Raw genomic sequence first — 22,661 nt, 5'->3', positions numbered from 1 at the left:
TTACTATTTTCCAAAAAACGTAACTGACTCAAATCTTTTAGAACCACAGGACATGACAAACACTTAAGGACAGAGAAGAGTCTAGGAGTCCAAATGCCCATTATCAAAAGTAAGTTCTGGTCCATTGCACTTAAATTACTTTTGACAATGGGAGCTAGTTTGTTAATTTTACCCTAGGTGAATTCAAAAACAAGTAAACTACATGGTAACAAAATCTGTATTTATGAAAATGAATAAATTGTATAGACTTCCTAACAGTCATATAGCACACTTACCCATTCCCTTTTAACCTCCATCAGGAAAGCAATGATTTAAAGCAAGGCAGAATTATAACACATTTCGCAAAAGTGTCTTTCTTACATTAACTTTTCTAAGAGTAGCCCATTTAAGCAATTACTACAGAGCAGGAGATAAATCCCACAAGAATTAGTCATCAGGTTTAATTACTGACAGAAGTAAGTTAAATAAAGAAAATTGAGAGTAGTTAACCTACTTTTGTAGAGTAAGTTAAAATGAAGTCCAAAGGTAACATACAAACTCACATTACCTCAAAGTCTCTATTTTAAATGTGTGAAATGTTCCCTAAAATCATCTCTTTTGGCAAAGATGTTATTTACCTGCAAGTCTACCTAATAGTGATTGCTCTTCCACAATGAAAAAAACAGTTCACTTATATGCCTAAACTATAATCTATTTTCCAAGAAAGCAAGAAAACACAGCATTTTTCAATAGCCTAAGATGACCCATGTACCTGTGTCCTTTGTCATTTAACAGCTGACTGACCAATACTATTTCTTGATGGAGAACAACACGGCATATACATTGCTATTCAGAATGGCATTGGGACTCTTCCTGCGTCATTCAGTAGTGCTACTAATCCAGGATCTACCTTTTGTTTTCCCAAAGCAGATTCTAATGCCACTATCATTTCAGTGTGACAGAGCTGAATCAATTAAAAAAAAAAAATACCCCAAACCAAAAAGGCTGAGAGATGAAGGCTCATCGCCCCAGAATACATCTGTTTTAAAAAATAGTTATCATTACAACTTACAACTTATGTGAGTCTATAGTGTAGTTTTTCCAAAATCCTTTCTTATTGAACTATGACAAAACACAAAAGCGCTTGAAATCTGTTTTGCTAAGTAGAACGCTATAATGACTATACTTTCCCTCAGTGAATAAGGTGTCATTTAATAGTTACACTAGGAATTTTCATTATGAATAGACATATGCATGTTAAGATCATGCTAGTAATTTATTAATATTAATATACACATTTAATAACTGCAGTAACAAACAGAACTATAATTTTAGAGATTAGAAACAAAAGCAGAATATTATTTTAGAGTTTAACACAACAGTTATACGCTAACCATATGTCCATATACCATCATCTACTTAAAAAAAAGTAAATTATTCTGTACCAACACACCTGCAACTAAACTTTTAGGTTTTGAAGTTTCCATTTTTAAAATTACATTTTATCTACTGTATATCCTCTTTAAAATAAGTATAAAAGTATCTCACAAAAGAGTTAAGTAGATTTAAAAAAAAAAAATACTGTTATCATACGAACAATCCCAAGTTACAATTATACTAGATTATGTCCAAAACTGTCACCAAAAGAGTTGCATAAAAATTTCCACTATTACCAAAGAAGTATCACCACCATACAAAGACTATGTTAATGTTTATGTGATCATGACAGAAGTGTAGCCATCTTGTAGTTTAGTGTAACTGTTTCACATCGTATTATACTGGACATCACATTCTCTTAATAAAGGCAATTTTTCAAATTCAAATCTTGTACTATTCTTATAAAAAGGTAAATTTCTTACTATAAACATACTTTATTTATGAAAGCCAGTTTTTGATTCCACACATAATAGCTACTCTCTCAATAGAAAATAACTGGAAGTTTATTCCCTAAGTACCCTGGAGGACAAAAAAAACCCTCTCACTGAGATAACTTCTGTATAGAAACCTTTGAAACTCAAATACATTGAAACACACACATAGCTCAGCATACTAAAAATGATACGATCTACTCATAGATTATGTTAAACTTTACACTTACAATGAACTGCAAGAATCTATCCATTATTATTAAAGGGTTACTGTATCATATCACATCATTTTGAAATTCAATGAAATATTTTTCTTGAGTCTGTAAAAAATCTTGCCATATATAAATTCAAACACATAATAGTAAAAGTTTAAGCCATTTTTTTGAGCAACATCACAATCCCTGCTTACCATGACTATGTCGCCAGGCTGAATAGTGATTTCATCGTGGCTTCTTGATTCAAAAGGATACAGTGCTCTATAATACACTATTTTTACATCCTCCTGAGCAGAAATGGTTAAAGGAGCTTTTTCTGAGCAAAGGAAAAAAAAATAGAAAGGAAAAAAAATAATCAAAACACATTATTTTTAAATATTTGAAAAATGAAGTGAAAGTGGAGAGAAAAATTAACAAACCTTACACTGTCTGCAGGAAGTGTATTATCCCCCTTTTACAGAAGGGGAAATATGAAAATGAATTATGTAAAATACAATTTTTTTACTATTTTCTCTTCTAAACATCAGGTAGAATAATACTATATTTTAACTTCTATGATATATATAACTATTTTCATAGAAAGAATCATGTACTTATGATGCAACATATATGACTTCTCAAATGCTTTCGCAGGTTAAATCTGGTCAGCCATAGGTTCAGCTCAGTGATGTTCTTGCATATATCAAAGGTATCCCAAAATACTTTTAGAGCCTGCTTGTGTAGCAGCTTCATTTGCAATCTGATTATACTTCCAAGAAAGATGTTTCAAAAAGTCCTAGTACACACAGACTGGCTGAAAAGAGGTCACTTACAGATGGTGTTTTAAAAAAAATACATGCTAAAGATGCACTGTTAGAAATAAAAAATAAAGAAAAATCCCAAAGATATAAGCTAAATTGCTCTTGTATAATGTGTTTCTTATTTTGCCTATTCAGTCATAAAAGTGCCCTCTGTTACTCTGCACAAATAAAACCTAGCAAGAGGATATATTAGATTGTCAATTCTGTATTTGAGCTAAAAGATAGAAGGTAATTTCCCTTTTACACAATTCTTTGATCAAATATTTAAACAAATATTACATTCCCAATCAGTTCTCTTGTATATGTACCAAAGCCAGTAATGGGGGGAACCATGATTCCCCATATGAGCAAAAAATCAGGCTATAATGCAGAGAAAAAGCTCTCAGCTGAAAGTGACTGTATATGTAGCAGAAAAAAGGGAATTAAACTTCAGGTCATTTGTTGAGTAAATGCACAGGGAAGGGGAAATAGGAAAAAGGACTAACTAAAATTACATATTGCTACTACTCTAAAAAAACCCAAGGCATATGTTCCACACCAAAATAAAGAATTGTAAAGAAAAGTACAGAAATAATTTTTGATATCTTGCATCAAGATCTTACAACAACTTACAGCTAAGATTCTATCTTCAATTGACACTGTAAGTCTGCTAAACACCATACTTTAGGAAGAATACTGAAGTCCAAAAGAACAACTTTTTGGAGTCCAGACCTCAATCCATACATTATTTACTTTAATCAGACTAGCAATCCAATCTTGAAACATAATAATCTTCTGTATTAAATGGGAAGACAAAACAGAAAATAATTGTTCAAGAGGCATGTGCAACTGCATTTCTTGATTTTTAACTCTACCTGCATTTGACCAAGGAGCCTGGACAGCTGGCTTGACTGGCTCTTGATGTGGTTGGACAAGCTTACTCAGTTTCTCTTGCACCTCCTGTTTCCCCTTATCCTCACTTTCCTTCTTCTTGGTTATTTCTTCCCTTTTTTGCTTTTCATCTTCCTGAATTTTTTTTTGCCACTGAAGTTCTTCTTCTGGTTGCACTCTATCCAGCCGCTGTTTATCTCGTTCCTGGATTCGCCTGTTGGACAATTAAAGTGGGGTTTTTTTAAGCCAGTCAAATAAATGATCATAAAAGTTAGTTGCCTTTGTGTGTGATCTGTAAAGTGTACTTTTTACAGCTTTTGCATACCCTATAAGAGCTGTTAATTTTATTTTGGTGAGTTATCAACCACGTCACAACATCTTCTTACATAATAATTCCTAGAGAGCAAAGGAGAAATATTCAGGAAGATTTGCTACGACTCCGTGTGTATTCATGAAGAGTGATCTGTGACTCTCAGACAAGTGACAGAACACTATTTCATGTAACCTACTACTAAGTGCAGGCCTCCATTACTTTGAGTTGCTTTGTCTTTGCATTGAAAAAACTACCCTTAATATAATTTTTATTTTAACTCACATATCAATTCTGTACCTTTACAATACAATTCCACCTGAGTATACAGAAATTATAAACTAGTTATATTTTGCAGCTGAACGTTAAGATGGGAAAAAACATTCAAAACTATTGCTCTTGCAAGAGTTCTTCAGAAATTTGTAAATGCTAAAATTTACCTTATTTATTGAGGCTGTAATCTCCTCTACAGTGACATGAAAACAAATACAGTTACCTGTGTTTTTCTAATTATTGTATGAAACTTTACACAGGTGTCCTAGAACAGTCTTATTCAGCTCGCAATGCTCTGAAAATTATAAGTTTTATAACATTCAGTATCTTAACACTTTCAGTTCCACCTCTTCAACTCAACATCATCTGAGTCTCAACTTGGGAATTCAGCAATATTTGTGTGCTCTCTTTTCATAGTTCTCCATGGGATTCATTAATTCTATGCAGTTGTTATAACTGATGAACCATATGGAGAAAGGAGGAAGAGGAAGAAAAATCTCCCTTGGCTGAAGAAACAAAACTCCTTGGCATCCACAAAGCCAGACATAAGCCCTTCAGTTCCATGTAACTACAAGGCTGCTTTTGAAAATCTCTTCCCAGTCTAATTCAAGCAATCTGAGTATCCCATTATATCAGCACTAAAGTTACCATTTTCATTTGCTCCACAATTCCTTTTATTTATGCTAGCCTGTAGGTATCTGCTACACCTATCTCCAGACATTTTCAATAATGAATTCTTACCATAAAGTTTTCCCTGAAACCCAATAAGCAGCAAATTATACACTCCAATTTTTATCTGCTCAGCACTGACTTCAGCTCTAAAATGCAGGAAGAAGTCAGAAATATTGATCAAATGAAATGGTTCTGCTTATTTTCTCAAAGCCACAAGCATCCCTAGGTAACACTCAAAATAGCCAAATTAGAAAAAAAAGAAAGCAGTAATCAGAAAATACAGCAGTCCTGATCCTCCTGTTGAGGCGCAAGGTGTAAAAGTATCTGCAAGCTCTTACAGAACTATTCCAAAAATTTCATATTCCCAACTGTGAAAGCTATCAAGTCCTTCCCCTCCAACACAGGACAAGACAACAGAAGAAAAGAATAAATAATCTCTGCTAGAAACAATTTGCACCAATAAAGGTAACTCTAAAGGGCTATAACAGATGGATAGTGTGCTTTATTTTGTTCCATGACCTATTCCACTTCCCTACTTTCTTCATACTTACAAAATCAGTGACAAATGTGTAACAACAAGCTTTCCATTACAGACTTGGCCTACTATATAGAACATATTTTGTCCAAAGACAACATAAATTCCTGGCCAAAAAACATGTGAAAAGAAAAAATAATTCCTTGAGGGGAAAAATCTACTCTCCAAACAGTAGGTTAGCACCAGAGGGCAAAAATCTCATCTCTATCAATATAAGTTTGGAGTTAACAGGAGTATTTTCTGAGAGATGTCAAGGTACCCAGAATCTGTTTAAGATGGCAGCTACTAACTTACAAGCTCAAAAAAAAATTTGGTTCTCAATGAAACTGCTGATACCATTTTAATATTCCACATCAGTATACCATGAGTTAAGACACCAGTGTGAAGGATATCACTTCCTCCTTTATGAAATAGTGTTACATTTTTCTGCCTTCAGTGTAAAGTCATCTAACAAGTTAATAAATTCACTGTTCTGACAAACATCCTATTTTAATTGCTGAATTTGTCCTTTGTAGGTTCATTTGCAAAGTATTCAGAGCCAAAATTACTCAACAGTTTTGTTGCAACACTGAAGCTGCATCGCACAGGCATAGAGAGCTCAATTTTCTTTTGATGTGAGTGGTGTCTTACCTGGTGAGTTTAGTCAGATGGGCTTTAAATGAGAAAGTGAGTTTTTAATTATGTTTCTAGTAGAGTGGTTAAGTCTTCCCATACTTACAAAACAAATTTGCTCTAACTGCTGAAACGAAAAGAGCTGATGAAAACGTATCCTGGGGTGGTGGGGGTGCAGGGTATGTGTGCTTTCTTTTTTCCTTTCACAGAATCTGCAGAATTTTTTTGTTTGATTGTTATGGAAACTAGTATCATGAGCTGAAGACAAGGAAAGGAATAAGAGACAGAGAAGCTAAAGAAACACAGGCATAGGGGTGAGCACCACAGCTTGGGGTTAGGAACAGAAAACCTGACATTTTGCTCTTTTCCTTACTTAGGATTCCTGATATGTTAATTACTGTGAAATACGACCCCTAATGTGGGATTTACCTATATGTGCTTTTCCCCTTTTAATTTCTTTTTTTCTCTCATCAAATGAATTATACCACTAAGGCAGTTCTTAGAACAACAGAATGGCTTGGTTTGGAAGGGACCATAAAGATCACCTAGTCGCAACCCCCCTGCCATGGGCAGGGACACCTTCCACCAGACCAGGTTGCTCCAAGCCCCGTCCAACCTGGCCTTGAACACTGCCAGGGAGGGGGCAGCCACAGCTTCTCTGGGCAACCTGTGCCAGTGTCTCACCACCCTCACAGTGAAGAATTTCTACCTTATATCTAATCTAAATCTACCCTCCATCAGTATAAAACAGTTATCCGTTGTCCTATCCCTAGACTCCCTGATAATGCGTCCCTCCCCATCTTTCCTGTAGGCCCCATTTAAGTACTGGAAGACTGCTATAAGGTCTCCCCAGATGCTTCTTCTCTTCTCCAGGCTGAACAACCCCAACTCTCTCAGCCTGTCCTCATAAGGGAGGTGCTCCAGGCCCCTGATCATCTTCATGGACTCCTCTGGACCTGCTAGAACAGGTCCATGTCCTTCTTGTGCTGGAGATCCCAGAGCTGGGTGCAGTGCTACAGGTGGGGTCTCACAAGGGTGGAGTAGAGGGCAAGAATCCTCTCCTTTAACCTGCTGGCCACACTTCTCCTGATGCAGCCCAAGATACAGTTGGCTTATACTTTTCTTATCCCAAACACCAAGAGTAAACTCTATTCATTTTACTCAAATGTAGAAGTTTTTTCCCCTCTGAATTGTGTATTACTCCCACAATCATACAAGTGTGCATGGAATTAGCTCTAAGATACATAAGACTAATTAGCCATAAGACGTCTTCAAACAGACTTCTACCATCCCTAAATATGTATATCTATATCTTTGCTCAACTAAGTTACATGCACAACTCAGTGCATAATAACCAACAAAAAATTGTTAAGATGGTTCTCAGTATAAAGTGATTGTGGCTATTCATTAAGCCAAAGGTTAAAGTGCTCATAATTATGATCTTTGATTATTCTTTCTTACATTACTTTCACTAGAGTTATTAAAAGACAGCATACTTCTGTAATCATGGGGCAGCATCCAGGTTATGAGTATTAATCATTTACCTTATTCACTTTGGTGTCTGTTGGAAATCAGTAAGGCCAGCAGACTGCTCATTATCAGGTATATCGATTACAACTATTTAGAAGCTCGGATATTTGGGCAGCATGAAGCTTTGCAATACCAATAATGTCTGAATGCTCAACTAGCATGAAAAGTCACACATGAAGCTTTCCATGGCAGAAGTTTTTCCTTTTTTTAAAATGTTTTTTAAATTTCCATTTTTCTGGAGGAAAGTGGTGTGTTTTATTTAATATTCTGAAATACAATATTTTTAGTGTTCCTATACTTCCAGTACCTCAGCAGCCATCTTATTTTTAAGGAAAGTTCCAACTTTTCAATTCCAATTACCATACTTAGTGTAGTTATTTCTTTGTGATAGAAAGCTGTTTTCTTAGCAAGTTTGATATTTCTGAAGTTGATATTTAAGATTTTTGAAGGCATAATTTTTATGTAAATTATCTAAGAATTATATGAACTTATTTGCTTTCTATTTCTAAGATTTCTGTTTGAAGATATGGTTTTCACTGAGACCTCATTTTGGTTTTGCCTGAAATGCAAAAATTAGCTTGACTTACCAAGTAGTAACACAGGCTATCAATTTTCTTTAGGTCACAATCCATGTAATGCTATAACCAGTAATTTAAGACCTCTTGTTGCCAGGCCTTTGTTTTTGTCTCTTATCCCACATCTGTCTACATTAAGAGTATAAAAATCCCACAATTGCTACAAATTAAATCAAACAGCTACTGATAAATGATGTCAGAACAGAATTGGTTGCTAGCCTACATGCCTTTCATTTTACATAAATACACTATAAGTAGAAAACAAATGTCCAAGTACGTAGCAGAAAAATAATTAGTTTTTCTGATAGTTACACTGTTCAAGAACCTCTCTAGGTGTAGAAGTACACTACACATTTAAGTAACGCAGCTGAAATCTGTATTATCACTGACAGTTGAGTCACAAACAGATGTAGAGGCTCATCTCCACAGCACGCTTCTCATTCAAGGTTAAATCAAGAAATTCCCTGAGTTATAAAAGGGATCACCTGCACTGAAATGAAGCTTGGTCAAGGTCTTGATCATTCTTGCCATTTAGTGATCTATTGTTTGCAATCAGATTATGCTCCTGGGAATGCAGTTTATTTTACTTGTTTGCAAAATGCTTTGCACTCTAACACCTCTACAGAAAGGGCTTAGAATTTGTTACCTTTGAGCTTCTTTTTGCTTTTCCAGTTCTACTGTCTTCCTTTCCTGTTCCTTCTGTTTCAGTCTCTCAGCTTCCAAGTTCTTTTGCTTCTGTAGTTGCTGTTTGTTATGTATTTCTCTCAGCTCCTAGAGAAAAAAGTAAAATATGTGTAAACATCTACTATGTCAATCGTAACTAATGGTCCCATATATTTCATTATGAGGTAACAAAACTTGCAAATGGTTGGGTATCTGTTCAAACTTACAGTGTTGCCAAATGCATTAGCAGACATTTAAGGTAGATTTCAAAGGTCTAGAAACCACTTACTGTTCTCCTATTTTTATCCATATAACCTGAGATGTTGGAAGTGTTAAGAAACAAAAAAGCCTTTTCTAAAATGGGACTCTAAAAAGTCGACAAAAGTTTGACAATGAATCTGAAAAGTCACATGTTTTATTTTAAGTTGTTTGCAGGTCTGTTAAATTCATTTATTTAATTCTGTACAAAAAAAATCTACCTTATAACAGTTAATTAGTTTTCTTTTGAAATTAGTGGTGATTTACTAAAAAACCTTCAGGATTGTTTTATACCCAGGAGACTGAATTCCTTAAGCAATGTCTTCAGGATGAATCATGGCACAGAGACTATTCATCCATACACGTCAGTTTACCTCTACTTAACTGGAAAGACATTGCCTGAAACATTTAGAATATAAATAACAATAAAAACATTACATTTTCCTCAAGATTTGTTTTCTGCATTAATACCTCTTAACACAAATACAAGTTTTATCTGCAATCTCTTTATATAACCTAGAATGTTGTGTCTGAACTCAGTATAAGAAAAAAAGGATAACTATTTATGACAACTGAAATTTTTCATTGAAAATAGTTCAATTTAAAAAACAGATACGTTTTAATGAAAATATAGTACAGACAAAAATATGCAGAAAAAGTTTGTAGCAGGAAATTGTTTCTAAATCTGTACCTTAATAATGTCTACTTTTATTGAAATATGCTATGACTTACATTATGCAGGTTTGTTTAGCTCTTGTAACCTTAAAAGCTTTATCTTTGTTCAGGGATTAAAAGTTATTCTTGAAAATATTTGGATAGTTTTTCAGAAATTCACAATCTACAAACTAGCCACACGAAGACTTCATGTAACTATCCCTCATGCACTGACCAAAATGTAGAAAACTGCATAAGAGAAAAAAAAAAAACTCACAACAAAACTAAACATCAAGCGATTGAAAGGGTCAAAATGAGAAGTTTCAGTATGCTAATTTCACATTAGTAACTTCTTAGCTATAGGTTCATAAAAGTTGAAAGTTAATACTTGTTTATTTACAGACTGTACTTGAACTGTGACTGAAAATTCTAGTTAGTGAAAGTAATACATGCATTAGTGCTGGATGCACACTGTGCAACATCAAATTTTAAGATGTCAAAACAACATTATGAAGAGGAGTAGCATATGTCCTTTGCAAGGTATTAAAAACACTTCTGACATATGGATGAAAGTTTAGAAGAAAGTTGAACCTTGTATCCTAGCTCTCAGTTTCATTTCATTAATGATCCTCAATTTTAAATTCAATGAAAACTGCATTCAACATCATTAAAGGGATACAAAGAGTTCTTATACAAGTTTTAATTAAAAGTCTGCTAAGGCCATGAAACTCACTGAAATACAGAGATAATCTGGGCAATACATATTTTATGATCATCGTTATTTTCCAGAGTCACATTAAAGCTTAGTAGATAGTTAGGATCTAGAATGGATATAATAGAATGTAAAATAAACGACTCCTGCAAAAATCACCAGAATTATTCAGGCAGGATATTGCCTTTGGGAAAATTTTTAAACTCTGAATGCCCATGGTTATAAACATTCATGCATAGCCTTATTTTGGACTAAGGAAAAGAGCTACTAAAAAAGGAAATACATTAGCAATATTGAACATAATGGGTTTTTTAGTAGTTGGCCCATAAAGAACAATGAGAAAATAAAGGGATTGGGAGATTGCAGTGAACACACAGTTGGTCAACTGCACCTGGAGTAGAGGTGGCCTCTGACCAGACACTAAGTTTCTGAGGTGCTAACTAGAGTGAACAGTCCTTTCCAAAAACTGTTATTAATTCAGCTTCTTTAATGCTGTTACACTTGTAATATATTAAGGTACAGAGAGGATCTGATCCTTGTTTCAGATTAACTTCTCCAGGGGAATCACAGGCCCTATCTTCTCTACACAATCACCTGAACCCTCATTTGTATCAAAAAGTATGTACAAGTGCAAAGGACAAATATACAACCATAAGAACATTAGCAGTGGAGTGATTTACAAGCATTCATCTGAAAGGACACAGATTAGAAAATGGCACAGCTGAAAGTAGTTTTCCACCTGGCCAACAGTATTACAAATTTTTATAGATCACAGAAATGCATAAAACTAAGTGCCTACAAAGCTCTTGAAGCTGAAAATACTGTTTCTGTGAAGTAATAAGTATCTTGACTAGTATTCATGATTTTTATCAAGCTGTTTCTCTTGTCTGGGTAAAGAGACTGCTATCCAAAGCACAGGTTTCTGACTCCTGCGTTTAGTTCAGCTTTAGCACAGGCTTCCGTTTAGCAATCCTTTGTTGTTCTACTTGTTCTAGCTTTCCTTCACATTAATGTCCCCTCCTGCCACTTAACTTTGCATGCCAAGAAGCTCAAGATTCTGAGTCCTGGCCAACGAGAACTCCTCCTGCTATTGAACAGAGATCCGGAATACTCATACATTTCTAATAAGGCAACACTGAAGATAACCTGTTGTTACTTGCAAAATTTTAATCTATTTAGACAACAGAGCTTTCTAGGTTTGTTAACTCTCTTTCCCTTTGTATCTTTATCCAAAACTCGGTTGTTTGAGCAGTAAACAGAAATAATCACTACACAAAGAAAGAGGAACTAAAATTCTTGAAGAGTATGAAGGCTATCACAGGTAAACAAAAAATCTCACTAAATCCCAAAAAGCTTTAAGTGAGACAACCCAGATGCAAGTATCTGAGCTTAGTTTATTTTTTAACAAGAAATTTGTAAACTAGAAAGAATGATTCAGTTCATCTATAGACGCAAAATCAGAAAAAATCTACATTTGATTCAGGATATTGCTATCTTCCCCCTTCAGATAAACTTCCTGAATTCACAAATACATAAAACCAAGTTACAACTTCCAAGACATCTGTGCACCAAACATTTATTTACTTCCACTAGATGTCCAACTATAAGGCTAGCCCAAATTTTATATTTTAATTATAGTTTAGACACATAAGTTTATCTCATCATTAAGCATATGATATATGCCACTTTTACTGCAAAAAAAAAAAACCTGGGGAAGTTGTAGCTATGAGCCATGCCTCTATGTCTGTCTGAAGCAGGTAATTTCTCATACTGAGTACATATAGTCGGATCATTAACTGCTGCATCACAGCAGTTAAGTGCTGCTGCTGTCAACTCTGGTCCAAAAAATTCTTTTGTTTGCTTACTTTGTCATTTTATCTATATGCTCAGCTAAGTTAGGATCTCAAGGGACATTTTAATAATTATTTAAGTTTTCCACAGACATTTTAACACATTACTCCTTCCCAGCCAAGCCAATGTGCTAGTTCAGTATTCTGTGAAAATATTTTTCTGTGACATACCTGTAACAGTTAAGAAAATCTAACCTAGTTTATACTCCTTGCACTGGATGGAATGTTTTTGGAGATAAAAATGCACTATGTATCCTTCTTTGCATTAGTTAGGAGGAAATAAAGATTTGATCGGTATCTCCTGCAACAGATAAATGCTCTGTTGCTTTGCCAAGTATCAGTGGGAGGATGGGGGAGAAAGAATCAGCATCTCCCACAGTGCTATAGAACACCAGTTGAACAAAATCATAGTAACACTTCAACAATCAACAGAATGAAACATTTGTCAGCTGAATATTCAGCACAGTCCTACACTCATCTTTTACAGACACAAGCAACTTAAAAGCTGTACATTTACAAATCATATATTGTAACTCCAAAGACATAACAACGCTTTGCTTGTTTCTGGTGTGCAGGACAAATCATGTCTTACCTTAAAAGCAGAGAGAAATTATTACCTCTCCACTTAATTCACAAACAGACTAACAAGTATAATTTTGAGATGTTACAATAGCCACATTTAGGTGCCCACATAATATTGAATATGAATTAAAATATGAGTTTCATACAGCAGAATAATATTCACTATATACAGACAAGTCATATTGCTATGAAAACCTTAACATTAGAAATATAGTTGTTTAAGACCAAATTTCGCCTTTTGACAGAAAGACAACAGAATTTAGGATACTCCAAGGATTACAATACAAGGTTTCCATCAAATCTTCTCTCCTTGAGACAAACCAGAGCATTTGATCCCAGAGGAAAGAACCCTACAGTTTTGTGCTCACTGAAGCTTTCCCACAGCAATACTCTTCTACCCCATTCCCCAGGGGTAGAAGAGTAGAAGACCAGGCGCCTGCTTTGTCCTTAACAGAGACAGTTCCTCCTTTTACCCCATATTACAGCTATGGGGGATTTGATAAAAGGGAATGTATTACCATCTCTCTCATACCTGGAATCACAAATTACAGTGTTGTAAAGGAATACTTTACATAAAGTGTTTTCTTTTTTAAAAATTCTAAACATCATGACCAAAATAGGCAATTAACTTAAAATCTTGAAGTTTCAGATAAGCAAAAGACAAAAATAACTAACTAGTACCTTGCCCAAGTTGCAATTCAAGTCACACTCCTCATCTAGGCAGCAAGGATTAGGTAAACAAACAAATTATAAACTATTCCCTTTCATTATGTTTTAGTGCTAGCACCTCTTATTAAATACTAACTTAGTTAAAGACTGCACACTCATCTGTTTATGGTAAAGTGAAGCACATAACTGGAGGAGGTTCATCACTCAGATTGAGATAGTTGTGTACTGCCTGAGTATGGCATGGAGACCTTTAGAAAGGAGTCTAAGTAGTTGACGCAGCCCAGGAGAACTGCCAGGCACTGCAGCATTGCATCTTCCATTGCCACTGACTGGAAGAAAGAAATGCTCAAATGTAAACAGGCATTCATATGCAAGACTTGTCCAGTGCACACTGACTACACAGGGACTAACAACAACCGGAACATGAGACAAAATGTAAAACATTTTTAAGAACTTGATTCTACCATTCACCACTTTTTCCAGGCACTGAAAACAGCTTCTCAGCAAGACTAACATATTTCAGAAACACGAATTCATTCGTTGTCTTCACCTGTGCAATAACACAGACAAGCTCTAAATACTTGATTCTTCTGTGCTATATGAAATGATTATTTGGTCTTTGGAGACAAGAACCGTATTAAGAATCGTTATTGCTTTTTTTGACAATGTGTAATGACTGACCTTTATAACATTTAAATGTAAATTTACACTGAATATAGAAAGAATTTATAATGGTAAATTATAGTATGACTACACATATACAAACAGGAAACCTAATATAATTCATTTCTACAGAATTATTTTATAAAGCAGAGAAAATAAACAAGTGCCTAGTTACATTTTACTAATATCTGTATAAATTTTAATTACTAGATTTCTAGGCTAAGATTTTTTTACGAGTAATGGAAGTTAGACTCCGTTGGCCATAATTCAGGACACAAAAAAGTGGCTTGACTTTCAACCTTGTTACAAACTCAGTCATTTACTCTGTAGCCAAATATGACACAATCCACAAGACTGTAACTTCTCTGATAAAATGCCTCAAATCTGATTTAAAAAGGATATCTGACCAGCTGTAGGCTAAGGTACCTATTTCTCTGCCAAACAAGTACTAACAGTTTCCTGAAACCATGTGGTTCTACCTAAAGATATTAGTCAAGATACTTGAAACCACCTGTTTTGAAAGAGTAATAACATTTTATACTCCAAAAAGTTTTTGAAAATTAACCAAATTCTGCAAACATTTCCAACTCTAGAAGTGCTAACTTGAAACAAAAGTACCTGAAGTACTTGAGCGCCAAAAGGACTAATCAGAAGAAATGCAAATCAGTTGTTTTGGAAGGATGACAAAAGATCCAGTGGAAAAAAACGTTTCATTTATCTCCCTAGTCACTCGCATATACTATTAAGACATGAAGCAAAGATGAGGTAATTTAATACTTGTCTTAAGTATTCACTTACTGCAGAACATAAAAACTGTAATATGGAGGCAAATGCAGTGCATATACTATGTTGCTAACAAGTTGACCCGTAACCTAAAATATATCGAAGTATTAGGTAAACCTTAAAGTCTCATCAAGGAAAAGGCACATTAGATATAGTTAAATTGTTCATTTTATCTTGTACTATCGTGGCAAATTTCTGTATTCCCTATCAGTAAATCAAGTGTAGCCTATTTCAAGAGAATGAATCAGAAATTGAATTTTGCAAAATTTAAGGATATATTCACATAGAAGATAATGCAATCAATATTCATGGCCAGTAAGGAATAAATCTCAACAATGATGACAAAAGTTTTAATTTAATATTTCTGTCAACTTCACTGCCTCTTAAGCATTTCACCAAAACTAGTTTGGCATATGCCTTATATTTGGAGAGCAGCAGCTTACATATTTACAATTTTGGTTCTGTTTTTTATTAAATTAAGCATTTCACTAAGTAAAGTCATGTATTACTCCGTCTCCCTGTAGGAAATAAGCACAAAATGCCATAAGATGATATATACCTAGATAGTATTTAGATATGCTTTTCTTTCCTGGGACTTCAAACACAATACAATACCATTATGCTTTTTGTCCAGAAGCTAGTTATATTATAGTAGACAAGCCAAGCACCAGTTCATCTCCATCACTTATCACAGAAAAAAGCTGCACAAGACAGTATCAGTTACGGTGCTGCTGTCCTAACAGCCACCCCATCAAATGTGCATCTCTGAGTTAGTACACTGAGCACAAGGTAAAAACAGATCATCGTAAAAAAGTCTGGTTTAAACCTACGAGATAACTCAGAAATAGCCTTATTAAAAATGGAGTTTAAAATTAATTTAAGAAAAATACATTTAAAAAAATAAACATTTCTCTATTTCCCATCTTTACATATTTTCCCTTAGTTCACAAGATAAGAAGCCTTTATTATATTTAGAGTTCAGATGTGGTGGAACTTTTGATACATTATCTGAAGTTTTACATGTAAATGTGAGCATTACACAGTTGATTGATAATTATACAAATTGTAAGGTATTGTAGCACCAAATGAGCCTGCTGTATTTATGCACCCAGTTAATAATAAATAACAAAAAAATTCTTCTGTTAATCAGGGAAACTGTTAATTTGGCGATTATTTATAAGCTATTTCCTGCCTATTTCAAGTGTAACAGTCATCTTTCCAGTGGCAGTTGTTCCTACCAGATTTTCAATTGTTTAGGTGAAAGTATCTGAGAATTAGGCAAATTCCTAAGCCTACTTTGTTTTGAGCATATATTATTACCTAAGAGAGATAGGTGCGTTCCACCTTGGTTTAAGAACAGAACTTCCACCACACAAACTCTAATAAAACCATGAGTCTCAGAAAACCTTTCACTAGCTTTGTGCATAAAGTCTCATATGCAAGACAAGCTCTCTCCAAAAGAACAACAGCCATTAAATCACTGCTGCACACATAGCATCTTCTAAGTGGTTTCTCTGGCACTGGGAGTACTACAACTATTCCATGCTGAGTCCACAGAAAGCTATATATGTCTTTGTAGATATCTAAAGCTAGTAACAAAATCATGCAGGACCCCCAAAATAAATCTTGCACATCTACTGAAACTACAAAAGGGAAAGATGTAACTCTGACTTAAGGTCCCACCTCTAAGTTTCAAGAGTACAACAACCCCTCTTAAACTCATCTCTTCCAAGAAAGCAAAGAAAGCTGCAGCAAGGCAAAAATACCAACATACAGCATCAAAAAGTGGTCTTCTTATTAAGCACTACTTCTACACATTATGAAATGAAGAACACAATATCCTCAAGCCAGAGGAAGCTTGCTGAAGTCTTCCCAATGAACTAATTTTCATCATTTGAAGTGATAACTCTAAATACTAAGATTTGAACACAGAAATCAATTTTCCCATTAAGTTGCAAAGTAGTTTACAATTAGTCAAGGTATTATTGGATAGATGGCACACATTCTGATAAATCCATGTCTTTGTTTAACATGCATCTTCAAATTTTAATTATCATTAGCTTGTTATTTGTTAAGTCAAGACCCTCAATATTTAAAATATTGAATTTTGTTTGTTTTGGTATTTTTTGGTTTTGCTACTGTCACAGTACTAAGATTACTCACCCCTCTGCCCATTTATAAACTGTTTAGGTCATGTATGATCAAACCAAATGCCAACACTAATTTTAGAATTAATATCCTTTGATCACATCTATTTGCAAAACACTTCAAAAGGACTCCATTAAAAAAAAAAAAAAAAAAAAAAAAAGAATAAAAACCCTCCAAAAAACCCAAACATGCAAAAAGCACAACATGTTAAGATATGTCCAAAAAGCATATATAAAAAACCATGTGAGGTAAACCATTCTCTTTTCTCTTAAAATAAATTGCACACATTTTGATTGTCTTGTGGCTCTTGTGACTCTGCAGAGATTCTCCCCTTTCTATCTCCCTGCCTAAGATCATGAGAGTCATCTTTGAATTGGCATTGAAACAGATAGTGATATGGTCTACATCTTTTAACTTTTCCTATAATGACTAATAAATTTAATATTAAAACAAACTATTGCTTAATTTCAAACATGCCTTCTATCCTAAAGCATATGATGTAATCATAGTTGATCTAATTTCAAAACAACTACAGAAGCACTAATGTATTTATCATAGTGCTTTTCCTTCTAAATGCTTGTAGCACAATTTATTATACCTTGCAGGAAATTGAGCATTTTTCGAGTCAGCCTTCAGGATAAAACATCAGTTGAATTAGCAGATAAAGTACTTGAAAATTAGAATACGTTATGAAAAAATGAATGTTGTTATAAATTTGTAACTAAAGACTGATTTACAACTTGTCTCTGAAGAACACTTATACTGACTTCCACAATTTCTGTCATTTTCTTGTGCAGAAATAAACAAGACACTTTTAACAAAAGACTGATCAATAAAGCATGAAACCACAAACAACAGACAACTACATTCAGAAACAAGTATGAGCTTACAAACAGCAGATAAAAATTCTGCATGTCAGTAGAAGATCAAGTCTCTTTAATAAAGATTTCAATTTGAAGTACTGATTCCAGCAGATTTGCTGACCTACTACAGTCTTGCGCTTCTCTGATGCAAAAGGGCAGAAACTGTCAATTGCAGATTTGCAATCACGGATCTGGAATCAGAGCTCAAATTTATTCTCAAATAAGATTCTGCAGATCAAGTTGATTCAAATTCTTAGTTGGATGCTAAGTAGTATTTTCTTAAAAAAAACCAACAAAACAACAAACCCCACCCCCAAAAGAGATTTAAGAACATTCTCAAATCTGACACTCTAAATCAACCATCCTAGTTCAATATTATTTTTCCATAATCAAGTTAGAAAATAATTAACTGAACTTTTACAAGGGCTAAAAAGTCTAGGATTACCTTCAGTTGATTATTGAAAATATCAATTTCCTGAAGTTTAGATCTGGTTTCTTTTTCTACTTCGTCTAGCTGGTCTCGAAGCTGTTGACGTGCTAGCTCCTTGGTTTCTAAGGCTCTTTTGATAGTAAGAAGAGAATCCCCTGTTTTTAAATATATTGTCAAATAAGTATTTTCTTATATGGAGAATTTTAGGTCATAGAAAGCAACATTTTTCAACACACACCTTGCAACATAAAAAAATAAATTACAGAGTACACTATTGTCATGGTTTAAGCTCAGAGGACAACTGAGCACCACGCAGCCACTCACTCCCCCTCTCTCACCCAGTGCTGAGAAGGGGAAAATAAGCAAAGACACCGTTTACTCCCTGCTTCCCCCCCAGCGCTGGGAAGGAGGAAAGAAAAAGACCCAGGAAGTTGAGATAAGGACAGGGAGGGATGATCTCATCCTTGCACAGGCAAAACCAAGACTCATTAGGGGAAGAAAAGAAGAACATAAATTTAATACAGACACTAACATCACCACAACTTAACAGATAGAGTAGGACAGTGAGAAGCATCACCACATGTCAAAAACACCTCCCCGCCACCACTCTCCCTTCTTTCCATGCTCAGCTTTGCTCCCAATATCTCTACCTCCTTTCCCACAGCAGTGCAGGGGGCAGAGACTGGGGGACATGGTCAGTCCTGCCACTACTTCCACCTCGGGATAGCGGGGTGGGGAGCTTCTGGCATTCCTCCCCTGTCCCAGTGTGGTCCCCCTCTCACAGGAGACCATCCTCCTCCACAAACCACCTCCAACATGAGTCACTCCCACAGGCATGTGAGTCACCCCCCATGTTGCAATCCTCCCAGAGCCAAACTACAACAGCGGGGCCTTCTTCCCATGGGGTCCCAGCCTTCTTCAGGCGAAGTCACTTGCTTGAGCATGGGACTTCCCACAGGCAAACTGATATCTGCTCCACTGGTGACCTCCATGGGTGGCATGAGGAGCAGAAATCAATGCTCTGGCACACCTCCACCCTTCTCCTCCTTTCTTCCACTGTCCTCAGTGTTTGTGCATATGTTCTCCTCGCAACTACCACAACTCCTCCCAGGTTCTCCTTCTTAAATACATTATCACATATTGGCAGCTAATTGGCCTGGCCTTGACCAGAGGCAGGTCTGACTTGGAGCCAGGGAACTTCAGGAAGCTCCTACAGGGGCCACTGATGCAGCCCCCTCCCCTGCTATAAAGATTCCCACCACTGACTCAAACCAGGACAACTGTGCAATGCAGCATCACATCCTATACAAACTTATACATGTACGCAAACATACTTACTGTGCAAACTGTTCTGTTGAACTTGTTTTAGCTGATCATTAAGCAATTGCTTTTCTGGAATCAACCTTCCAAGCATCTGCTGAGATTCCTGAATAGAGGACAACAAGAAGAAAGAAAACAAGAAGAGAAACAGACAAAAAGTTGAGTGAGTAATTACTTTAGCCATAAGACCTCTCATTTTCATTTCTTCTGAAATGACTCTACTTTTTCTCTTGCTAAATTATGTATTCTTGCTATTATACAAGCACTATCTGTGTTACCACTCAGACATAGTTCTCTGCCAGTAAAAAAAAAGTGAGCATACCAAATTAAAGCATATTACTTGAGAATTTATTGTCATTGAATGTGTGGCTTGGCTTGGAATTACTTGAAATTCAGGGCCAAAAGACAATGCTAGATTTCAGGAAATGTTAAAATAAGCACTTATTAACATTTAATTTTAATAAATTAATATTAACTTTGATCAGGAATAGAAAGACAAATATTCACAGTTTATTTAAGGAAGAGAAAACAAAGGCTTTCAGTTTAAATGAATATATTATGGTCAAAAGCTATGCAACACAAGCTCTGTTAGATGACAATACTTGAGTCCTATATCTCCTGATTTAGCATTCTTGAAAGAGGATTATGATCTCTCTCAATTTCAACATGCGGTCATAAGATTGTACACTGATATATTACAGGAGACCCTGCAGATGAAAAATTCCTCCTTTGGTGGGTCATATATATATATATCTCATATATAATCCTTGCTCCTTCTGGAGGATGAAGTGCTACTTCATACACTTTTCAGAAGCCTTGACCTCCATCTTCAAGTTGTCAAAACATATCATGGAAGCATGAGGTGAAACAGCTTATTTTATAAAAGCTGCCTGACTGTCAACATTCCATCTTTCAGACAAACTAAGCAATTTATTTCAGCAGTTGTCCTGAACTGCAGGCTTTTGAGGAATCAACTATCTGACAATTTCAATTTGTCATGAAAGACTGCAAATGACAGAATACGATCCTAAGAATAAATGACACCTAATCACCTGTCCTGGTTTCGATCAGGATGGAGTTAATTTTCGTTGGAGTATTTCATACCCTGTGATGTCATGCCCAGGGATAGAGGGGGGCAAGCTCTAGATCTGGCTTGGGTTCAAGCAGTCTGCTTGTTGGGTTGTGTTGTTGCTGAGGGGGGGGTGTGTGGTTACTGCGCTCAGTAAGCCACTGCTGCATTTTAACCGTGGGTTTTTTTGGACTCAGTATTGTTACTGATGCTCTCTTGTTATATTTAGTAAATTATTTCTTTTTATTCAACCTATGAATACTCTTCTTTTTGTCCCTCCTCTATTTCACCGGGGAGAGGTGAACGGCTGGCCACGTGGCATCTGGCTGCCAGCTGAGTTCAAACCTCAAAATCACCTAATACCAGAGTGAGTCCCATGAAAAGTTTTTAGGTTTTGTTACAAGAACACAAAAGGTTGACTGTACTGACATGACTTCATAGTTGTCCCGCTTTACTCATGGCAGTCTCTGATTGGGCCTCTGCAGTGTACAGCTCAGATTTATGATTATGCAATGACTACAGATTCCTGTAATCTCTTTATGTTCCAGAAAACATACTTAGATAATACAGTAGAATCAAGGACTTTATAAATTCACAAAGTATTAAAATTAAGATAAACAATGCATCTGACTACTAGGAGTTACATGTGTCCCTCACTGTTCAGCTGCATTGCCTATAGCCTCAACGGATCTTTTTCAACCCTTCAAGGATATCATGAAGGCCAAATACTCCTATCATGGGACTGGAATTCAGAATTAAATGAGCAACAGCAACATATAATGCAGCATTTTCCAAATCATCTACTTGAGGGGGGCCACCTCGTTCCCAACAACCACCATTACCATGTTCTGAAACTACATGCAAGACCTTGTCTTTTGTGTTCATACTTTCCCTTCCACCACACCCTCCCAACACAAATACCTGCATGCCCATGCCATAGTTTGGGATGAAAAATTGAAACAGTATTATTAGATAAGTATAGCACACAGGCATCATGGAAATGAAATTTTCAAATAGTATCATCCAATAAAAATGACAGCTAGTAGAGTAAATGTATTGCTGGATAAACCTCAAGAGAAAGAGCAAAGGAAATCACCTTTCAGGACACAAGGATATCAGAACTGTACCATTCCAATTCAAGAATCATTTCGATAAGCTGAACAGCAGAATGAATGTCAAAATGAAACAGGATTAACAGAAAACTTGTAATTCTTCAAGCACAGAAAGTAACATAGGACAATATTTCAGGTTGGAATGTTCCCTGGGTCTTCTTTTCTCTTTTTAATAATGAGGGTTATATTTCCCCTTTTCTAGTCAGTGGAAACTTCACATTGCCACTTCTCCTCAAATATGATGGACAGTGGCTTAGCCACTTCATCTGCCAGTTCGCTCAGGACCCACAGATGCATCTCATCAGGTCCCATGGACCTGCACACCTTCAGGTTCTTTAGATGGTCTCAAATCTGATCTTCTCCTACAGTGGGCAGTTCTTTAATCTCCTAGTCTTTGTCTTCTGTGACTTGGGTGGTGTGGCTGAAGCACTTGCCGGTGAAGACTGAGGCAAAAAAGTTGTTGAGTACTTCAGACTTCTCCATATCCTGGGTAACTAGGTCTCCCTTTTCCTTTCAGAGAGGGCCCACATTTTCCCTAGTCTTCCTTTCATCACCGACGTACCTATAGAAGCTCTTCTTGCTGTCCTTGGTGTCCCCTGGCCATATTCAGTTCTATCAGGGCTTTGGCCTTCCTAACCTGATCCCT

At 35.7% G+C, this 22,661-nt stretch overlaps 1 protein-coding gene across 4 annotated transcripts in view; it reads right to left on the bottom strand.

Moving 5' to 3' along the window:
* ITSN1 (intersectin 1) overlaps window positions 1-22,661 on the bottom strand; it is a 146,376-nt gene that overhangs the window by 58,043 nt on the left and 65,672 nt on the right. For 3 of the 4 annotated variants that reach the window (XM_074903244.1, XM_074903263.1, XM_074903271.1), the window contains 6 exons: window positions 19,853-19,940; window positions 18,530-18,669; window positions 8,886-9,010; window positions 3,717-3,946; window positions 2,257-2,378; window positions 276-290 (listed from right to left, as the gene is read on the bottom strand). In XM_074903244.1, coding sequence (XP_074759345.1) covers window positions 276-290; window positions 2,257-2,378; window positions 3,717-3,946; window positions 8,886-9,010; window positions 18,530-18,669; window positions 19,853-19,940 — 720 coding nt within the window. The remainder of the gene's footprint in view (window positions 1-275; window positions 291-2,256; window positions 2,379-3,716; window positions 3,947-8,885; window positions 9,011-18,529; window positions 18,670-19,852; window positions 19,941-22,661) is intronic. The other variant, XM_074903253.1, reaches the window with a different exon arrangement.

This window comes from Athene noctua, chromosome 1 (genome assembly GCF_965140245.1).
Source record: "Athene noctua chromosome 1, bAthNoc1.hap1.1, whole genome shotgun sequence".
NCBI lineage: Eukaryota > Metazoa > Chordata > Aves > Strigiformes > Strigidae > Athene > Athene noctua.
Note: the sequence above shows the minus strand (reverse complement) of the source record. Positions and strands in the feature narration are given on the sequence as shown.